We start from the raw sequence: 16,826 nt of genomic DNA on the forward strand, positions 1-16,826 counted from the left end.
CGTGCCCGGGATCGCCCCGACCTGCTGCAGCTCCGGGTACCCGGCCCGGCTGAACCGCGGGGGCTCCTTGTGCTGCCACTTGTCGAGCACGTCCAGGTCCCCCCGGGTGGCCCCGTCCTTCTGTGGTGTCACCTGCCCCACTCACCCCGTCCCCTGCACACGTGGGGGACAAACCCCAGACCCTCACAGGGCTCTGGGCACAGCAGGGGCTGCAGGTCCAGGGGTGCCCCAGGCTGGTTCCAGAAGGTTCCAGGTGGTTCCATGGCTGTTGGGGTGCTGGGATGTCCCTTTGTGACTTGGGGGCCACTGTGACCCTGGGGGGTTCAAGGGCACAGAGCCCTGGGGTGCCTCTCCCAGGAGAGCCCCTCCCTGAGGAGGCAGCAGCTCCAGGACCCCTCCGTGGCACAGGAGGATGGAGATGCCCCCGGGGAAGGCAGAGCCCAACTCCAATCCGGCCCAGGGAATGCTGAGCCCCTGGTCCCAGGAGGGACAGGGGACAGTGCAGGAGGAGGAGGAGTGGGGAGTCTGCAGCCCCCGGGAGCTGTGCCAGGGGGAACGTGGCAGAGCCCCACTGCTGTCCCGAGGGGTGTGCCAGGGCAAAGCCAATGGATACAAAGATCTGTCCCAGTGGTCAGAACTAATCAACCAGGAGATGTCCCAGATGGAAGAATTCATTGACCAGCAGCCCTGCTCCAGGAAAGCCAAGAGCCAGCAGGAACTGTGCCAGGGGCAAGGCAGTGGATACAAAGAACTGTCCCAGTGGGAGGGTTACACTGGCCAAGAGTTGTGCCAAGGGCAAGTCAACAGATCCCAAGGGCTGTGCCACAGGGAAGTCAACGGACACAAAGATCTGTCCCAGTGGGAAACCCTCATCAGCCAAGAGATGTCCCACTGGGAAGACCACAGGGAGCAAGGGCTGGGCCAAGGGAGGGTCAGTGGGTACAGAAGTCTGTCCCAAAGGGAAGAATTAATCAACCAAGAGATGTCCCAAATGGAAGAACACATCGACCAACAGCTGTGCCAGAGGAAAGCCAAGAGACACCAGGAGCTGTGCCAAGGGCAGGTCAGGGGGTACAAAGAACTGCCCCAATGGGAAGCCTTAATCAACCAGGAGATGTCCCAGATGGAAGACTTCATTGACCAAGAGCTGTGCCAAGGGAAAGCCAAGAGACCCCAAGAGACCCCCAGAGCTGTGCCAAGGACAAGCCAAGGGCCCCCAGGAGCGGTGCCGGGGGGGGTCAGTGCACACAAAGATCCCTCCCAACGCTCCATCACCCCAGAGATGTCCCAGTGGGAAAGACCCCATTGCCCAAGGGCTGTGCCAAGGACAAGCCAGCAGAACAGGCAGCACATGCCCACCCTCCCCACCCGTGCCAGGGCTCAGCACCCTCCAGCCCACTGCCCACCTTGGCCCCCAGGGCCTTTCCCCCCTGCCCTGCTCTCCAGCCCCCCGGCACCGACCCTGCCAGGACCCAGCCCAGCTCAGCTTAGGGGAGTCCAACTTCCCAGGGAGTTCATCCAGGCCCCCCTTCCCCACCCACCCCTGGGGAGGAATGGTGCCCCCGTGCTCCCCAGAGAGGCAGTGGGTGCCACCCGGCCCAGCCACCAGGAAATAAAATTCCAGGAATCCAAGGAATTCCTGCTGCGGCTCCACTGGCTGTGAACAGTCCAGGGGAGGGGCTGGGAGCTCCAGAGGGGTCCCTGGGCTGGGAGTGTCCCCACAAAACATGGGGCTGGGGTGGGGTGAGGCACATGGCTGGGAGCAGGACAAGGGGGACAGGGCAGGGAGTCCTGGAATCAGCAAATCATGGAATCGTTTGGGCTGGAAAAGCCCTCTGAGACCATGGAATCCAGCTGTCCCCCAGCACTGCCAAGGCCACCCCAACCATGTCCCCAAGTGCCACACCCAGGGGCTGGTAAATCCCCCCTGCCCTGAGGGACAGCCCTTTCCAGGAGGAATTTTCCCGTTCCCTCTCCTCCTGTCCCTTGTTCCCTGGGAGCAGAGCCCGACCCCCCCCAGCTCCCCCCTCCTGTCAGGGGGTTGCAGAGCCAGAAGGTCCCCCCTGAGCCTCCTTTGCTCCAGGCTGAGCCCCCCCAGCTCCCTCAGCTGCTCCAGCCCCTTCCCCAGCTCTCCACTGGAGTCGCTCCATCGATCCCCTGGATTCTCCAGCGTGACCCAGAGTTACCAAACCCCAAGGAATGACCCCAAACACAACCCTGGGGTAACTATACAATGAGAACATTTATTTCCTGCCAACACTGGGACCAGTCTGTCCCACGCCGGGTGACTGGAGACACAAATCCAGCCCAGCAGCTCCGGGGTCTCCTCCCAGCTCCGATTCCCACACCACAAACGCTCCTCCCTGACCCCAAAGGACAAATGGAACCCAAACACACAGCACTGGGTGGCCCCGAAGCGTCAGGCACTGGAGGGTCCCTCTGTCCTGCATCACCTGGAGCTCGGCTCTTCCCCGTCGTTATCCTGCTGCTTGGCCATGAATTTCTGTGGGACAAGGGGAGAGAGAGGACACTGCAGGGACATCCCAGGGTCACACTCCAGAGGCAGGGCAGGTGTCAGCACAGCTGGGCTCCAGCTCAGCCAGCTCCTCCCTCTGCCAGGGGGGATCTGCCCCAAAACACCCCAGTCTGGCTCCCAGGCAAACAGCTCGGGAAGCTCCTGAGGGGAACGTGGCCAAAGCTCAGGGATCAGGAACCCCCACAATGACACCCGGGCATGGAACAGACAACATTCCACATTCCCACGGGCTGTGTGTTCCCAAAGCCCTGAGGGGTGACCAGGAGCCCCCCCAGCCCTGGGTCTGGGCTGTTCCCTGTTCCCAAAGCCCTGAGGGGTGACCAGGAGCACCCCCAGCCCTGGGTCTGGGGCTGTTCCCTGTTCCCAAACCCCCAAGGGGTGAGCAGGAGCACCCCAGCCCCGGGTCTGTTCCCTGTTCCCAAAGCCCTGAGGGGTGAGCAGGAGCCCCCCCAGCCCGAGGTCTGGGGCTGTTCCCTGTTCCCAAAGCCCCAAGGGGTGAGCAGGAGCCCCCCAGCCCCGGTTCTGGGGCTGTTCCCTGTTCCCAAAGCCCCAAGGGGTGAGCAGGAGCCCCCCCAGCCCCGGGGCTGTTCCCTGTTCCCAAACCCCCAAGGGGTGACAGGAGCCCCCCAGCCCCGGGTTTGGGGCTGTTCCCTGTTCCCAAACCCCCAAGGGGTGACAGGAGCCCCCCCAGCCCCGGGTTTGGGGCTGTTCCCTGTTCCCAAACCCCCAAGGGGTGACAGGAGCCCCCCAGCCCCGGGCCTGTTGCCAGGGTACCTCCATGTTGTGCCGGTGCAGGGGGGTCCGGCAGTGCTGGATCATGGAGGGCTCGTCGGCGTAGAACAGGGAGCAGATCTGGCAGAAGAACCCGGCCTTGGGCACCAGGATGTCCAGGGCTGAGGGAGCAGCACACGACAGTCACCACAGGCAGCTCCAGACACATCCCAACCCCACACTCCCTCCCCAGACCCGGGCAATTTGGGGGTCCTGGGTGGAAATCACAGGGTCTCAGCCCTCAAAAAACCCGGTTTCTCACTCGAGCTGGTCCCTGTTTCAACCCACACATCATTGCCATGGGCAGTAACCACAGCAATTTCTGGGAATTTTTTGGATCCGAAGGCCCCTGCAACTTCCTCGGCATCTTTTGGCCTTTGAAGTGCTTTATCTCCAACTCCTGGGCCAGGTGTGGCTCTGCAGTGTCCCACCAGCCCCATCCTTCCAGGGAATGTCCCCCAAGCCATCAGACCAGGAGCCAGATGTTCCCAGCAACTCCTTTTCTGGTTCCAGTGTTTTATGGAAAAGGAATTTAGAGGAGGATCTTATTAAAAAAAAAAGGGAATACATCTCTACACCCCCATTTCAAAGCTGTTCCCTCCTTCCTAGGCACGGAAAGTTGGGAATAAAACTCGTCCCAGGATGGGAACACTCAGGAGGTATCCCACTGCCCTGTGCTGACCATCAATAAATTTGCCTGTATTTGTAAATCTTAGGAAAAAAGTACTTTCCCTGTTGAGCTTTCAACTGGTTAAACAGGGATTTGGAGGAGCAAAGGACAAAAATCATGGATTCTGGGCCCTGACTTCGAGGTTCAGTGTGGTTGTGGGACACGGAAGGAGTTTTAAACAGACAGGAAAGTTCTTCCTACCAGGAAAGCCTGGAGAGTTTGGGGTGGTTCCTCTGGGTTTCCCTTTGGGAGTGCTCTGCATCCTGGGGACACCCAGAGCTTTCTTCTGCTTGGGCTCTGGTTCTGCCCCTCCTGATCCCAGCTGAGCTGCTGGAGACAGAAATGCACGTTGGAATGGAAGGGAATCCTGGAATGGTTTGGGTTGGAAGGGACCCAAAGCCCATCGATCCCACCCCTGCCATGGGCAGGGACACCTCCCACCAGCCCAGGGGGCTCCAAGCCCCCTCCAACCTGGCCTTGAGGTCCCTCACCTTTTGGCTTGGAGACTGCAGAGATTTCCTCTTCTGGATTCGGATCCCCCAAAATTCCTATTTCTTCTGGTCCTGCAACAGCAACAATGTCCTCCTCCTCTGGTCCTGCACTGGCAGCGATTTCCTCTTCTTCTGGTCCTGCCACAGCAACGATGTCCTCCTCCTCCTCATCCTTGTGTGCACTCTTCCCTGGGGACGCGTTTTCCTCCTCCTCCTCCTCGTCCCCGACTTCGTCGACCGTGACGAAGTTCAGCTCCTCCTTGAGGTGGTTGAAATCCGCCAGGAAATCGTCCTCCTCCTCGTTCACCTCGTCCAGGGTCACCAGGGGGTTGTCCTCGTTGTCCTCCTGGATCTCGTCCACGGTCACCAGGGCCGTGGGGTCGTCGGGCACCTGCGAGGACGCGAAGTCTGCGGCGCCGGCCTTGCCCTCCTCCCCGCCCAGCTCGGTGGGCTCGTTCAGGGGCAGCTCCTCCACCTCCCCGATCTCATCCACCGTCACCAGGGGCTCGGCCTTCAGGTCCCGCTCCTTGAAGGCGGGCTGGGGGAGGTCCCTGGGGGCTCCCGGCTCCTCCTGCTCCGAGATCTCGTCCAGGGTGAGCAGGGCCTGCGGGTCCTTCACCGCCTCCGACAGCTCCTCCTCCTCCAGCACCTCGTCCACCACCAGCAGCCCCTGGGGGTCCCCCGGCGGGGCGGGCGCGTCCTCCTCCTCCCCGATCTCGTCCAGGGTGACGAAGGACGGCTCCCCCTTGGCCCCGGAGCTCTTCCCTTTCCTCCTCTTGGACGCGGGCTCCGACGGGCTGGGCTTGGCTCCCTCTTTCCTCTTGCCCCTGGGGGGGTTTCGCCGTGGCACGACCGGAGACTCCACCTCCTCCACCACCTCGTCCACGGTGACAAACTCGTCCAGGTTAAACGGGAACAGCTCTTCTTCCTGGGGAGTGTCAAAGTGAGAAGGTAACATTCAACTTCACCCCCGCCCACAGCCTCGGGAGAAACATCCACAGCCTGCCTGCAGGGGGAAAAACCAACTTCATTTGAGGGCAGGGAAAACTGTCCAGGCCCTCAGTCCCACGGGGGAGGATTCATTGGATTTCACTCGGATTTAATTCAGGAAACCAAAGCACTTTGCGAAATCCCAGTGGATCAATTGACAGCATCCCACGCTGCCCGGGCTGGGAAGAGCAGCCTGGCAGCACTGGCTGCCTGTGGCAAAGGGACTGGACACCATGGGCTGGGAACAGAGCTCTGGGGCAGCTTTGGGTGCTGCTTTAGGGCCAGATGGTTCCCAGGGATGGATTTCATGGCATCTGATCCCAGCTGGGCCTTCCTGGCGGTCCCGGCTCCTGGGAACAGTGACCGAGAGATCTGGGGGGAACCCAGCACGTGGGAAGATCCCAAAGCAATTCCAGTATCCCAGAGCCCACGGCACCGGCACTGGGTGCAGGAAGGGCAGGGACTTGGTGATCCCACCCCGTGGGAGGTGGGGAAGGATTCCTGAGAGCAGCACCCAGGCCTGGGGTCAAGGAACCATGGAATGGTTTGGGTTGGAAAAGACCTGAAATCCCACCCAGAGCCACCCCTGTCCATGGGCAGGGACACCTTCCCCCAGCCCAGGTTGCTCCAAGCCCTGTCCAGCCTGGCCTGGAACATCAACACCCTCTGCACCTTCAATCCCCCCATGGTTCCATCCTTACCTCCTTCTGCTTCCCACTGCTGCCAGCGCCACTGGTCCTGTCCCCACCAGGACCCTGCAAAACGAGAGAGGAGTTCCCATGGAACGGGGTCAGCCCCTGCCCCGCTCCCAGGAGACCAAACCCACCACCAGACACGGCTATTCCTGGCCCTGAGGAGCTGCTCTGGGATGTCCCCAGGGCTGCTCCTGCTCCGGGCTGGGCAGAGCTGCTGCTCCAGGGACCGGCCACCGACCATGAGGTGACACCTCAGGAGCCTCTGCCCAGTGCCCAGTGCCCGAGCAGGACTGGGCACAGCAAATCCCAGTGCCCAGTGCCTGTGCAGGACTGGGCACAGCAAATCCCAGCTCCCCAGAGGACACACAGCTCAGCTCCCATCCGGAACCACTCCGAGGACACACAGTGAGGATACAGCCACGACTCACTTCCACAACACCTCCGCAGGACTTTCCCACCAGTTCCACCCTTGTGCTGCACACATGGCAGATAAAGGAACTGGTTGCCCGTCAGCTCGTGTGGATGTATGGAAAAGGGAAGGGGAACACGGAGCCACTGTCCCAGGCTGGGAGAAGCCCGGGGTCAGTGCCGGCACGGGGACCTTCCTGCCTCTCACCTGAGTGCTGCCGGGGTCCTCCTCTGTGCAGGGGGTTCCACTCTCTCCCTCTTGGCTCTGTTTTGAACCAGCCCTAGATTCCACCTGGGAGTCCTTCTCCTGCTGGGATGAGCTCCTCCCACTGCCTCCCTGTCCATCCACTGTGGAGCTGCCGCTCCCTCTCCCCTGGCCGCTCCCTGCTGCGGGCTGGGCTGCTTTGGAGGGGGTTCTCTTGTCCCCCCCTGCCTGGCCCTCGGCTCTGGGGGGGTTCTGCTCCCCCCCTTTGCCCGGGGAGGGCTCGCTGCTCTTCGCTGGGGGCCTGGCCTTGAAGATATCCGGGATAGACACCACTGCCCTCAGGAGGGTTTTACCCACAGCGGGCTCCTTGAGGGATAAAAAGGGGCTCAGTGGAGCTCCCGGGTGGCTTCTGTCGGGGTTTGCCGCTCCCGTCCCTTTGTTCTGGTGGCTTTTGGCCGAACTTCCCGCGCTGCTCCCACCGACGGCACTCGGAGCATCTTCCAGAGCAGCCCCAGCCTTGGCTGCTGCTTTTCCAAGCTGCTTCTCCAGCTCTGCTCCAGCCTTGCCCAAGAGCTTCCCGGGGTTCTCCTCTGCAGCGTGTCCAGCTTTGAGCACACCCTCCTCTGCTCCAGCCACATCCAGTCTCTTCCCTGGGGCCTCCCTGGTTTTAGGGACAGGTCTCCTCTCGGCCACTGGAGCTCCAGATGTTTCAGGGTTGCTTTTCCCAGCCTCAGGAACAGGGCTCTTCCCAGGAGCAGCCAGCTCGCTGGCTGGCTGGGTGACAGCAGGTGACAGCGTGTCCATGGGAGCCCCCTCATCCCTGGGGGACGCTGCTCCAGGGCTGGCCCCCGCTGGCTCCCCGGCTGCTGGGATCACCCCACGACCCGCTGGATCCCCCTCAGCCCTGCTGGATGATCCCAGTGCTTCCATGGCAGGGGCAGACGACTCTTCATCCCCCTCCTTGCTTCCCTTCTCCAGCAGCTTTGGTTCAGGAGGACCTTTAGGAGCCTCTTCCGTCCCCGCACTGGAAGGCGGCAGCGGCTTCTCTTCCCACCTCTCTGCAGGTGATCTGGTGCCAGCAGGTTTCACGGGAACACCAATCCCAGTATCCACGTCCTCCACAGCCGTCCTGGCCAGGCTCCCAGGTGACTCCCTGGCTGCTCCTCCCGGCTGGGGCTCGGGGGGCTCCGTCTGTCCCGCTGGGATCTCCTCCGTGCCACTGGAGGCGGGAGTGGCTCCTCTCTTTGCCCCCCTGGGCTCTCCTGGCGGATCAGCAGCTGCTCTTGGCACCACTCCTGACCCCTCGGGAGATTTTTTCGAGCCAGCGCTAAATGCATTTAAAAGAAACAGAAGAAATCAAACCATGTTGAGAATTCCACACTCACAGACCCCTCCTGGCAGGGCCCTTCCTGCCGCGGCAGCGCCCGGCACTGGGAACTGGGCTGGTGCTGCCAACCGTGAGGTGAGGAATGGGATGGTGCTGAGAACTCACCTCAGCACCTCGAGGGCAGGCCGTGGGCAGGACTGTGGGCAGGCCCCGTGCCAGGAGTGCCCCGGGACCTCAGGGCTCACATGGCCCCCCCAAAATTTACATCCCGAGTGGGAAAGTGAATGGACAATGAAAACAAAGCTCCAGTGCCTCTGGATTTAGGAATCAGCAGTTTGGCTCTGTCTCCAGACGGGGCAGTCAGCAGCCCAGAGAGCTCTGCCAGGAGCAGCAGGTTTGGGGCTGGGCTCAGTTTTTGGGAAGGGAGGGGATGCTCTGGGTTCAAACCACGCTGACCTCACACAAGGGGCACAGAGGCTCCTTTGGGCTCTGCTTTCCCTGGATAACCCACTGCCAGCCCCGGGGTGACACAGCCCAAGGTGCCAACCCAGAGCATGGAGCTCCTCAGAGAACTCCTGAGACATGAGGGGTGTTTGTGTTCTCTGAAGGAAAGACTCCCCCACGGGGATCTTGGGAGACACTGGAGTTAGAGATGCCTGTTATCCCACAGAGCTCCAGCAGAGCAGCATCCAGCACCTCCCAGCTCAGCCAGACCCCCCAGCAAGGGATGGAGCTGGATAGAATGGACTCAGCTCAGGGAAGGGTTAAGCCTGGAAGTGGCCAAGGTGGGGGATAAGGAGACAAACACGGAGCAACAGGAAGATTCAGTAAGAAGAGGAAGATTCTGCAAGAACAGGTAAATCCATTCAGCTGGTACAAACACCAGCTCCAAGGGAGGGTATGGAGACAAAATGTACGGAGAGAGGAGAAGGGATGGGAATTCTGCTCCCAGACCCTTCCCAGCACCAGTGTAACACTGGAGATGGAAAAGCCCTGCCTGTCACCAGGGGCAGCAGGGCTGGGGACACTCCTGCCCTCAGTCCCTCCTCTGCTCTCCATGGGCTTGGCCCCCTCAGCCAGGACACAGAAGGGATTCTGACAGCAATGAAACATTTCTGTTTGTGCCCAGGGATTTTCCTCTTCTGTCTGAGCACCTTCCACTGGGATTTGCTGAAGTCTCCCCTGCCTGTGGAGCAGGGCACGCCCTGGGGCCGTCAGAGCCCCAAGTGTAGATCCAGGCCCAGGGTTAGACTTGAATTAAACAAAGGTCCAGCCCTGCCCTGCCCTCACAGCCTCTGCTGAGGCACTTCTGGGAGGGGATGGAGCAGTGTCTGGGAACAGGGATGACACCCCAAGCACAGGGCTCAGCACAGCTGGATTATCACAGCTCCAGTGAGGCATCACTCCCCAAATCCTGAGGGGAGACAAAGCCCACCCTGGGCCTTCCCAGGGCCCTGGGGGGCCCCAAAACCCACCCTGGGCTCAGACCAGGCTGAGGGGCAGAGAGGGATGGGCAGAGGGACAGCAGGGACCCCCAGGAAGCATCCAGGAACATGGGATCACTGCCAGGCACTGCCTGCCCAGGGATGTGAGGGGTGAATCCAGCCCCTGCCCCAGCACAGAGCCTGGGCCATGTCCTGCTCCACACCCAGCAAACCAGAGTACAGGGAGCAGTGGGATGAGCCAGGAATCACAGCCTGGAGAAGAACCCCCAGCTGTCCCAGCCCAGGACAACTAATCCCAAACAAAGGCAGCCAGGAAAGCACACCAGTGCTCAGCCCAAGTGTGAGGAATTCCCAACTCAGAGGTCCTTCAGCCCCTTCTGCCCCCCGAATCTCACTAATCCCTCCCTCTCCAGAAACACAGGGAAGGGCTTCGGGTCTATAATAACATTTAAGATGTTTTCTGCTTCTTATGAAATGAACTAAAGCAACGGAGCCCCAAAGGCTCAGAGGGAGAAGACAGGGAGAACGTGTGGAGTAGGGAATTTGCAGGGGAAAAGGGCAGCTTTCCACGTGTTCAGCAGCCACAGCAGGGCTGGACTCATGGAAGAGTTGCCTGATCATCAGGAATTAACTGCACTAGTTAAAGCCCACCTGGCTGGAACCAAAAAGGTTCCCTGTGTGGCTGCAAAGCTGTGAGGGAGAGACGGTTTGGGAACTAAATGTTCCCAAAAAGGAGGAGTTTCACGGAATAAGGAATGACAACTCGACTTCTGAAAGGAATGATGTCTGAAAATATAGAGCAGTGTATATATAGAGAGAGAGTATAATGGCATGACTTGGAATTTAGGACCATCATCACACGCTTTTGGGGGGTTTTTAACAACAAAACTTTTCCAGAAATACGGGTTTGAATGACAGAAAGTGATTTAAGTCATATTTGTTAACAAAAACTTGTAGTGCTCTATCCATTTATAAAACAAATCATGATCAGAACTACAACCAACAAACAGTTACTCCACAAACAGAAAGTTTACTACAACCAGCATCCACAGAACAGCTTGAAATGGCACAAACCAACCCCGTTTCTGGGTCCTGGTGTTCTAGAGCAGACAAACATTTCTATAAATCACTTCAGGACCTGGATCACAGAGTGAAGTTCACGTTAATAACTTAAACAAGGAAGTTTCAGTGCATTTTTAGCATTTGGAAACAGAAAGAACAGAGCCAGGGGCTGTGACAGAGGGAGGAGCTGCAGGATGAAAGAAACCCTCGGGGGTTAAATACCCCCCAAATTCTCTCACCAACACGTGGAGCCAGACACACCTGCCAGGCCCGGGGGGGAAACCCTGGCCAGAGCAGTAAAACAGTGACAAAAGAGGATTTCCTCCTGTTTTCCATGGGTTGGGAATGCAATCCCAAACACTGTGGCTCTGCGGGGACACACAGAGCACACGGGGGGAGGAGCAGCAGGACACGGCTGGGGGAGCTCCCAGCAGGATTTTCCATGGAGCTGGGCTGCAGAGAGGCTCAGCACCCCCCAGATCATGGACAGGGCATTCCAAGGAAAGGGAGACACAACCCCCCAGCACTTGCAGGCCATACCTTGCTCTGCTCCCTTCCTCTCTCTTCGGGTCTCTCTTCCCAGCTTCGGCCTGAAAGGCAAACCCAGGGTCAGTGTTCAGCACTTCCAGAGGCTCCACATTCCAGAGCCCACCACCCCAAACATGGCAGATCAAAGCACAGGGAACTGTCCTACAGCCCAGGGCAGGGACTCCCTGAGCTGGCACTGGAGGGGATGTCCCAGCACTGCAGACAGAACCCGTGGCACAGCACTGAGGGTTTGGGTCCCTCCAGAGCCGTGGCTGGAGCAGAACTGGCTCTGGGGCCGGGGTACACCTGCAGGAGAGGGATGTCCAACACTCCTCTGCCCACACAGCACCTTCTTCCCTGTACTGTGAGGGTGTGAATGGCTGCAGAGCTCAGGGGGAACATGTTCTTCTCCTTTTCTTCTTCTCCTTCTCCTCCTCCTTCTTCCCCTTCTTCTCCTTCCCCTTCTCCTCCTCCTTTCCCCCCTTCTTCTTCTCCTTCTTCCCTTTCTTCTCCTTCTTCTTTCTCCTCTTTCTTCTCCTTCTTCCCCTTCTCCTCTTTCTTCTTCCCCTTGTCCATCTTCCCCTTCTCCTCCTCCTTCTTCCCCTTCTCTTCCTTTTTATTGCTGATATTATTAATATTATTAAGCAAACAGCCACACACCTCTAACAAATTACACCCCAAGTTGAGCAAGTACCTACAAGACCCCCAGGCCAGTCTCTATCCCCTAAATCCAGCCATTCCCTGCAGGATGACTGTGTGTTCCTACAGAAAAACCTCCTGGATTGGCTGTTAAATGAAATAATGTCTCCTGAAAAAGGCACCACGATAAAAAAGCCCTTTAAGCCTCAGTGCTGAGATCTCCATCTCCTTTCCAAAGGCACTTCCCAGACTCACTGCAGACAATCAGGATCAGGAACAGCAGAATTCACTGTTATTTATGGATGTGATTCCAAGGCCTTCAGTTTTCTGTGAACGTTTACCCCAGAGATAAGTGCCCAAAGTAACAAGAGCATGTTCTAAGGAATTAACAACTACTTGGGTTTTTCTCCAGGATCTGACTGAAAGGTTTCCAGAGGAATTAACCTCATGTTCCTTTGGGTTCCCAGGCACACAGCCCAGACTTTGGCAGGGAATGGAGAAGATGGACAAGAGGGAACTGACTCCAAATGCAGTGAAGGAAAACAGCTGGGAAAAAAATCAGTTTTCCCTCTTCTCAGGCATTTTTGTCTCCCCCTCAGTTCCAGACAAAACTAAAGCCCTGAGTTCAACCCCAAAGCACAGGCTGGCTGTGACACCTGGGCTGTGACAGGGGCACTGCCAGCAGGGAATGATCCTGTGCTCCAGTGGCACATCCCCCTTCCTGCTCCAACACTTCCTCCCTGTTTCTGGCATTTCAGCACTATTAAATTCAGACACTATCAGCAAAATTCCAGAAATCCAACTCTGAAGGGATGGAGCAGCACTTCCATGGCTGCTCCCCCCCAAATCAGCTCTAAGTGCCCCAAAACGTGCAGCTGGGAAGAAATGTTCAGGAAACAGGGTGGAATGCCCTTCTTTGTGGGCACTGACTTGGGATGAAACGTTCCCAGGGACAAAGGGATGTTCTTCTGTCACTCCAGAAACAGGGAGCAGCTGGAAAAGCAGATTTCAATCACTCTGGTGGATGTTTCTCATCGTGAGGGCTACAAGGAAGGGTCTTTTCCTTATTTTTCAGTGCTAAGGAAGCTTATTCCTTACAATTATTAGACTTGAGAAAAAGCTTGTTAAGGATTTGTTAATTTTCTTCAGCTACAAAGTTCAGGTAATGAAAGATGTGGAGAAAGGAGGGAGGGGGAAAGTGGGACTATCCTGAATTTAGGCTAATTAATTGCTCCTAAAGAGGGAACTGCAGCACTTCCACCACGGATGAGGGGTCAGGACAGGATGGGAAGAGCTGGGAAGGCAGCTGGGGCCTGTTTTCCCTCCCTGTGGAAGAAAAGGATGGATGCCCTTGTTGTCATTTGGAACTTTCTCCTGTGAATAAAAGTGAAGGGAGAAACCAGAGCTTCCAGCACATCCTGGTGTGGGAATGGGATCCCACAGGCATGGCACTGAGAGGGAACAGCAACACCTGGGGAATGAGAGCTCCAGGAAAGGAATTCACAGGGATAATCACCCACTGTCTCCTGGGGAGCCAGGCTGGGAGAGCTGGGGGGGTTCCCCTGGAGAAGAGAAGGCTCCAGGGAGAGCTGAGAGCCCCTGGCAGGGCCTGAAGGGGCTCCAGGAGAGCTGGAGAGGGACTGGGGACAAGGCAGGGAGGGACAGGACACAGGGAATGGCTTCCCAGTGCCAGAGGGCAGGGTTAGATGGGATATTGGGAAGGAATTCCAGGCTGTGAGGGTGGGGAAGCCCTGGCCCAGGTTGGGCAGAGAAGCTGTGGCTGCCCCTGGATCCCTGGAAGTGTCCAAGGCCAGGTTGGAGCAACCTGGGCTGGTGGAAAGTGTCCCTGCCCATGGCAGGGGGTGGGACTGGATGGGCTTTAAGGCCCCTTCCCACCCAACCCATTGCAGGATTCCATCCCAGAGCACAGACTGGCTGAGCCACTCCCAGCTGCTGGACAGTCCCATCCCCAGCAGCAGATCCCGAGGCAGCAGTGGCAGTGCCAGCCCAGCTCCCTGGGCACAGGTTGATCCATCCCAGCTCCCTGTTCCCAGGCTGTTCCATCCCAGCTCCCTGTTCCAGGCTGTTCCATCCCAGCTCCCTGTTCCATCCCAGCTCCCTGTTCCATCCCAGCTCCCTGTTCCATCCCAGCTCCCTGTTCCCAGGTTGATCCATCCCAGCTCCCTGTTCCATCCCAGCTCCCTGTTCCATCCCAGCTCCCTGTTCCCAGGCTGATCCATCCCAGCTCCCTGTTCCATCCCAGCTCCCTGTTCCCAGGTTGATCCATCCCAGCTCCCTGTTCCATCCCAGCTCCCTGTTCCAGGCTGTTCCATCCCCTCAAGCCCCAGGGCAGACAGAGCAGGAGTTACCTGGGCAGGGTCCCCCCGTGGGGACAGGGAGCAGCTGAGGGTGTGCTCCCCCATGCTGTAGGGGTACTGCTGCAGGAAGCTGTGCATGGAGCGGGCTGACCTGGGGGTATCCAGCTGCAGGATGGCCTGGAGGGAGCAGAGCACAGCCTGCAAACAGCTGAGATTCCTCCCCTTCCCTGCTCCTGAACAGAGCCAGCAAAGCACCTTCCCTGCTGGGACCTCCCACCCCTCACCTTTCAGCCACAACAGCATGAAGGGTTTTGTAAAGTCACCTTTAAAAAGTTCCACCCCGTGGCCTGAAGCTGAAAACACCTCAGCTTTTGGTTGGATTTTTAGATTTACACATGAAAATACGAAAACTGAATAAAAGAGCAGAGTGAGTCACTGCCTTTGAAATGTGCCAAAACAAAAGTTTTAGCAATTCTGGCATTTTCACTCCTCCTCAGAAATTCAGTTTTTTCCCAGGTTTCCCCCACGAAAACCCTAATTTTTTTCCCCTCCCCAAAAGGTCCTTTGCAGAATTTATTTAATGTGCTTACCTTGTTTTTGTTCTTCAGCACAACATAATGGTCGACCTTCCCGAAGCGAAGCCCCACACAAACCACTTCCAGCTCCCTGTATCCATCATCTGGCAAATTCCCCAGGTGCACAAACTGGTTATGGATGGATTCAGTGTTCACCTGAAAAAAAAAGGGATGGCAAAACCTGCTTTAACCTTGGCACACACTTCATGGGGCAGCAGAGCCTCAGAGACACCTCAATCCCCAGGCAGTGCCCAGAAACATCAAATAAATCCCAGGATTTGGGGAGGATCAAAGGGACATAAAGGCACCAGCAGACTCCTAAAATCCCAAAGAAGTCTGACCTTTCATATTTGGAAGTTGGGTGTGTTTTGCAAACACCAATTCCCAACAAACTGGAGCAGTTTTGTCTGTAGCCAGGAGAACCATAAGGAGGGAGCAGATCTCCCCAGGAACATTCCCAATGGGAAATTCAAGCCTTTGGGGTTCCTTGGGAAGTGGTTTATTGCTGGCTTTAACCAAAGCCTTCTGTCACTGCTGTTCTTGGAGTCACTCCTGGGGGCTCCTGTGCCAACACTCCCACAGCTCCATCCCCAGGGCCTGACCCTCCATCCCCAGGGCCTGACCCTCCAGCCCCAGGGACTGACCCTCCAGCCCCAAGGACTGACCCTCCAGCCCCAAGGACTGACCCTCAATCCACAGGGACTGACCCTCCATCCCCAGGGCCTGACCCTCCATCCCAGGGACTGACCCTCCATCCCCAGGGCCTGACCCTCCATCCCAGGGACTGACCCTCCATCCCAGGGACTGACCCTCCATCCCCAAGGACTGACCCTCCATCCCCAGGACTGACCCTCCATCCCCAATGACTGACCCTCCAGCCCCAAGGACTGACCCTCCAGCCCCAAGGACTGACCCTCCATCCACAGGGACTGACCCTCCATCCCCAAGGACTGACCCTCCATCCCCAAGGACTGACCCTCCATCCCAGGGCCTGACCCTCCATCCCCAAGGACTGACCCTCCATCCCCAGGGACTGACCCTCCATCCCCAGGGCCTGACCCTCCATCCCCAGGGCCTGACCCTCCATCCCCAAGGACTGACCCTCCATCCCCAGGGCCTGACCCTCCATCCCCAAGGACTGACCCTCCAGCCCCAGGGCCTGACCCTCCAGCAGGACCAGCCTGGAAATGCTTTTCCGAGCAGAAATAAAAATACAGTTTAACTCAGCTGTACCTGCACTGGACAGAAATGCTGTGTATGTTCATTCCCAGCTCCCAGGAAACATTTAACTCAAGAGGAAACTGAGACAACAGTTCAGTTCCCAACATTTCAGTAGGAAGGACACTAATGCCAATTAAATTAAGGGATTTGAGAGTATGTGGAGGAGAGGTTGGGAGTAACTCACCTGAGGGTCAGAATCTTTAATCAGGGCAGTAAATATGGCTTCCTTTAAAAAGAAGAAAGAGAAAAAGGTAAGATTTGAGCTGTAAAGTACAGTCACTGACTCCCCACAAACAGTTAATTTGAGCTTTATTATTCAAACCAACACCTCCCTGCCCCTCTGCTCCTCTCACACCAGACCAGCATCCCAAGGACATTTAACAGGATCAGTTTGCAGAGGCACAAACCCCTTGTTTTAAACACCAGACAGTGTTTAAAATCCATCTTCAACAAAAGCATCCTGCTCTGAAGGGAAGTGCCCCCAGCTGAGCAGGAGCTTCCCTGGGTTCCCTCACTCACTTCATCCCTGACAGTCTGGTACTGAGGCACCATGCTGATGGAGAGCTGCTTTCCATCCAGGGACATGGGGAAGCAGGTGTAGAATTTCACCATGGAATCTGCAGCTTTCCTGTTGATTTCCAGATATGCCTGAGAGAAAAACAAACATTTAAAGGAAAACTGGAATTTATCAAAGGCGTCTCCCACGGATGCTTCCTGCACCTCATCTGCACTCCTTACAGACTCCACTGCTGCTCCTCCAGGCAGAAACACCACCAAATCCCATGGAAATACCTTTTTGTGAGAGGACAGAATCAGCATATCCTTCAGGCCTCCAAAGGGCTTTGCCAGGTTGGAAACTTCCTCCACGGAATATCCCTTGTTGGGCAGGTTGGAAACCAGGACCACACACAGGTCCTCGGGGTCCTGCAAGACACAGAGGCACTT

General features: G+C 57.4%; 1 protein-coding gene across 4 annotated transcripts in view; it reads right to left on the reverse strand.

The window, feature by feature from the left end:
• Nucleotides 1-2,223: 2,223 nt before the first annotated feature.
• ZNF638 (zinc finger protein 638) overlaps nucleotides 2,224-16,826 on the reverse strand; it is a 46,006-nt gene continuing 31,403 nt past the window's right edge. For 3 of the 4 annotated variants that reach the window (XM_051774850.1, XM_051774853.1, XM_051774852.1), the window contains exons 14-25: nucleotides 16,674-16,805; nucleotides 16,401-16,529; nucleotides 16,066-16,107; nucleotides 14,676-14,816; nucleotides 14,137-14,262; nucleotides 11,141-11,190; nucleotides 6,770-8,093; nucleotides 6,160-6,213; nucleotides 4,469-5,396; nucleotides 4,179-4,307; nucleotides 3,311-3,429; nucleotides 2,224-2,503 (exon numbers count right to left, since the gene is read on the reverse strand). In XM_051774850.1, coding sequence (XP_051630810.1) covers nucleotides 2,450-2,503; nucleotides 3,311-3,429; nucleotides 4,179-4,307; nucleotides 4,469-5,396; nucleotides 6,160-6,213; nucleotides 6,770-8,093; nucleotides 11,141-11,190; nucleotides 14,137-14,262; nucleotides 14,676-14,816; nucleotides 16,066-16,107; nucleotides 16,401-16,529; nucleotides 16,674-16,805 — 3,228 coding nt within the window. In that variant the 3' untranslated portion in view covers nucleotides 2,224-2,449. The remainder of the gene's footprint in view (nucleotides 2,504-3,310; nucleotides 3,430-4,178; nucleotides 4,308-4,468; nucleotides 5,397-6,159; nucleotides 6,214-6,769; nucleotides 8,094-11,140; nucleotides 11,191-14,136; nucleotides 14,263-14,675; nucleotides 14,817-16,065; nucleotides 16,108-16,400; nucleotides 16,530-16,673; nucleotides 16,806-16,826) is intronic. The other variant, XM_051774851.1, reaches the window with a different exon arrangement.

The sequence above is a fragment of the Manacus candei genome, unplaced genomic scaffold (genome assembly GCF_025592945.1).
Source record: "Manacus candei isolate 608988 ecotype Guabito, Panama unplaced genomic scaffold, ASM2559294v1 h1tg000230l, whole genome shotgun sequence".
In the NCBI taxonomy this organism is placed as follows: domain Eukaryota; kingdom Metazoa; phylum Chordata; class Aves; order Passeriformes; family Pipridae; genus Manacus; species Manacus candei.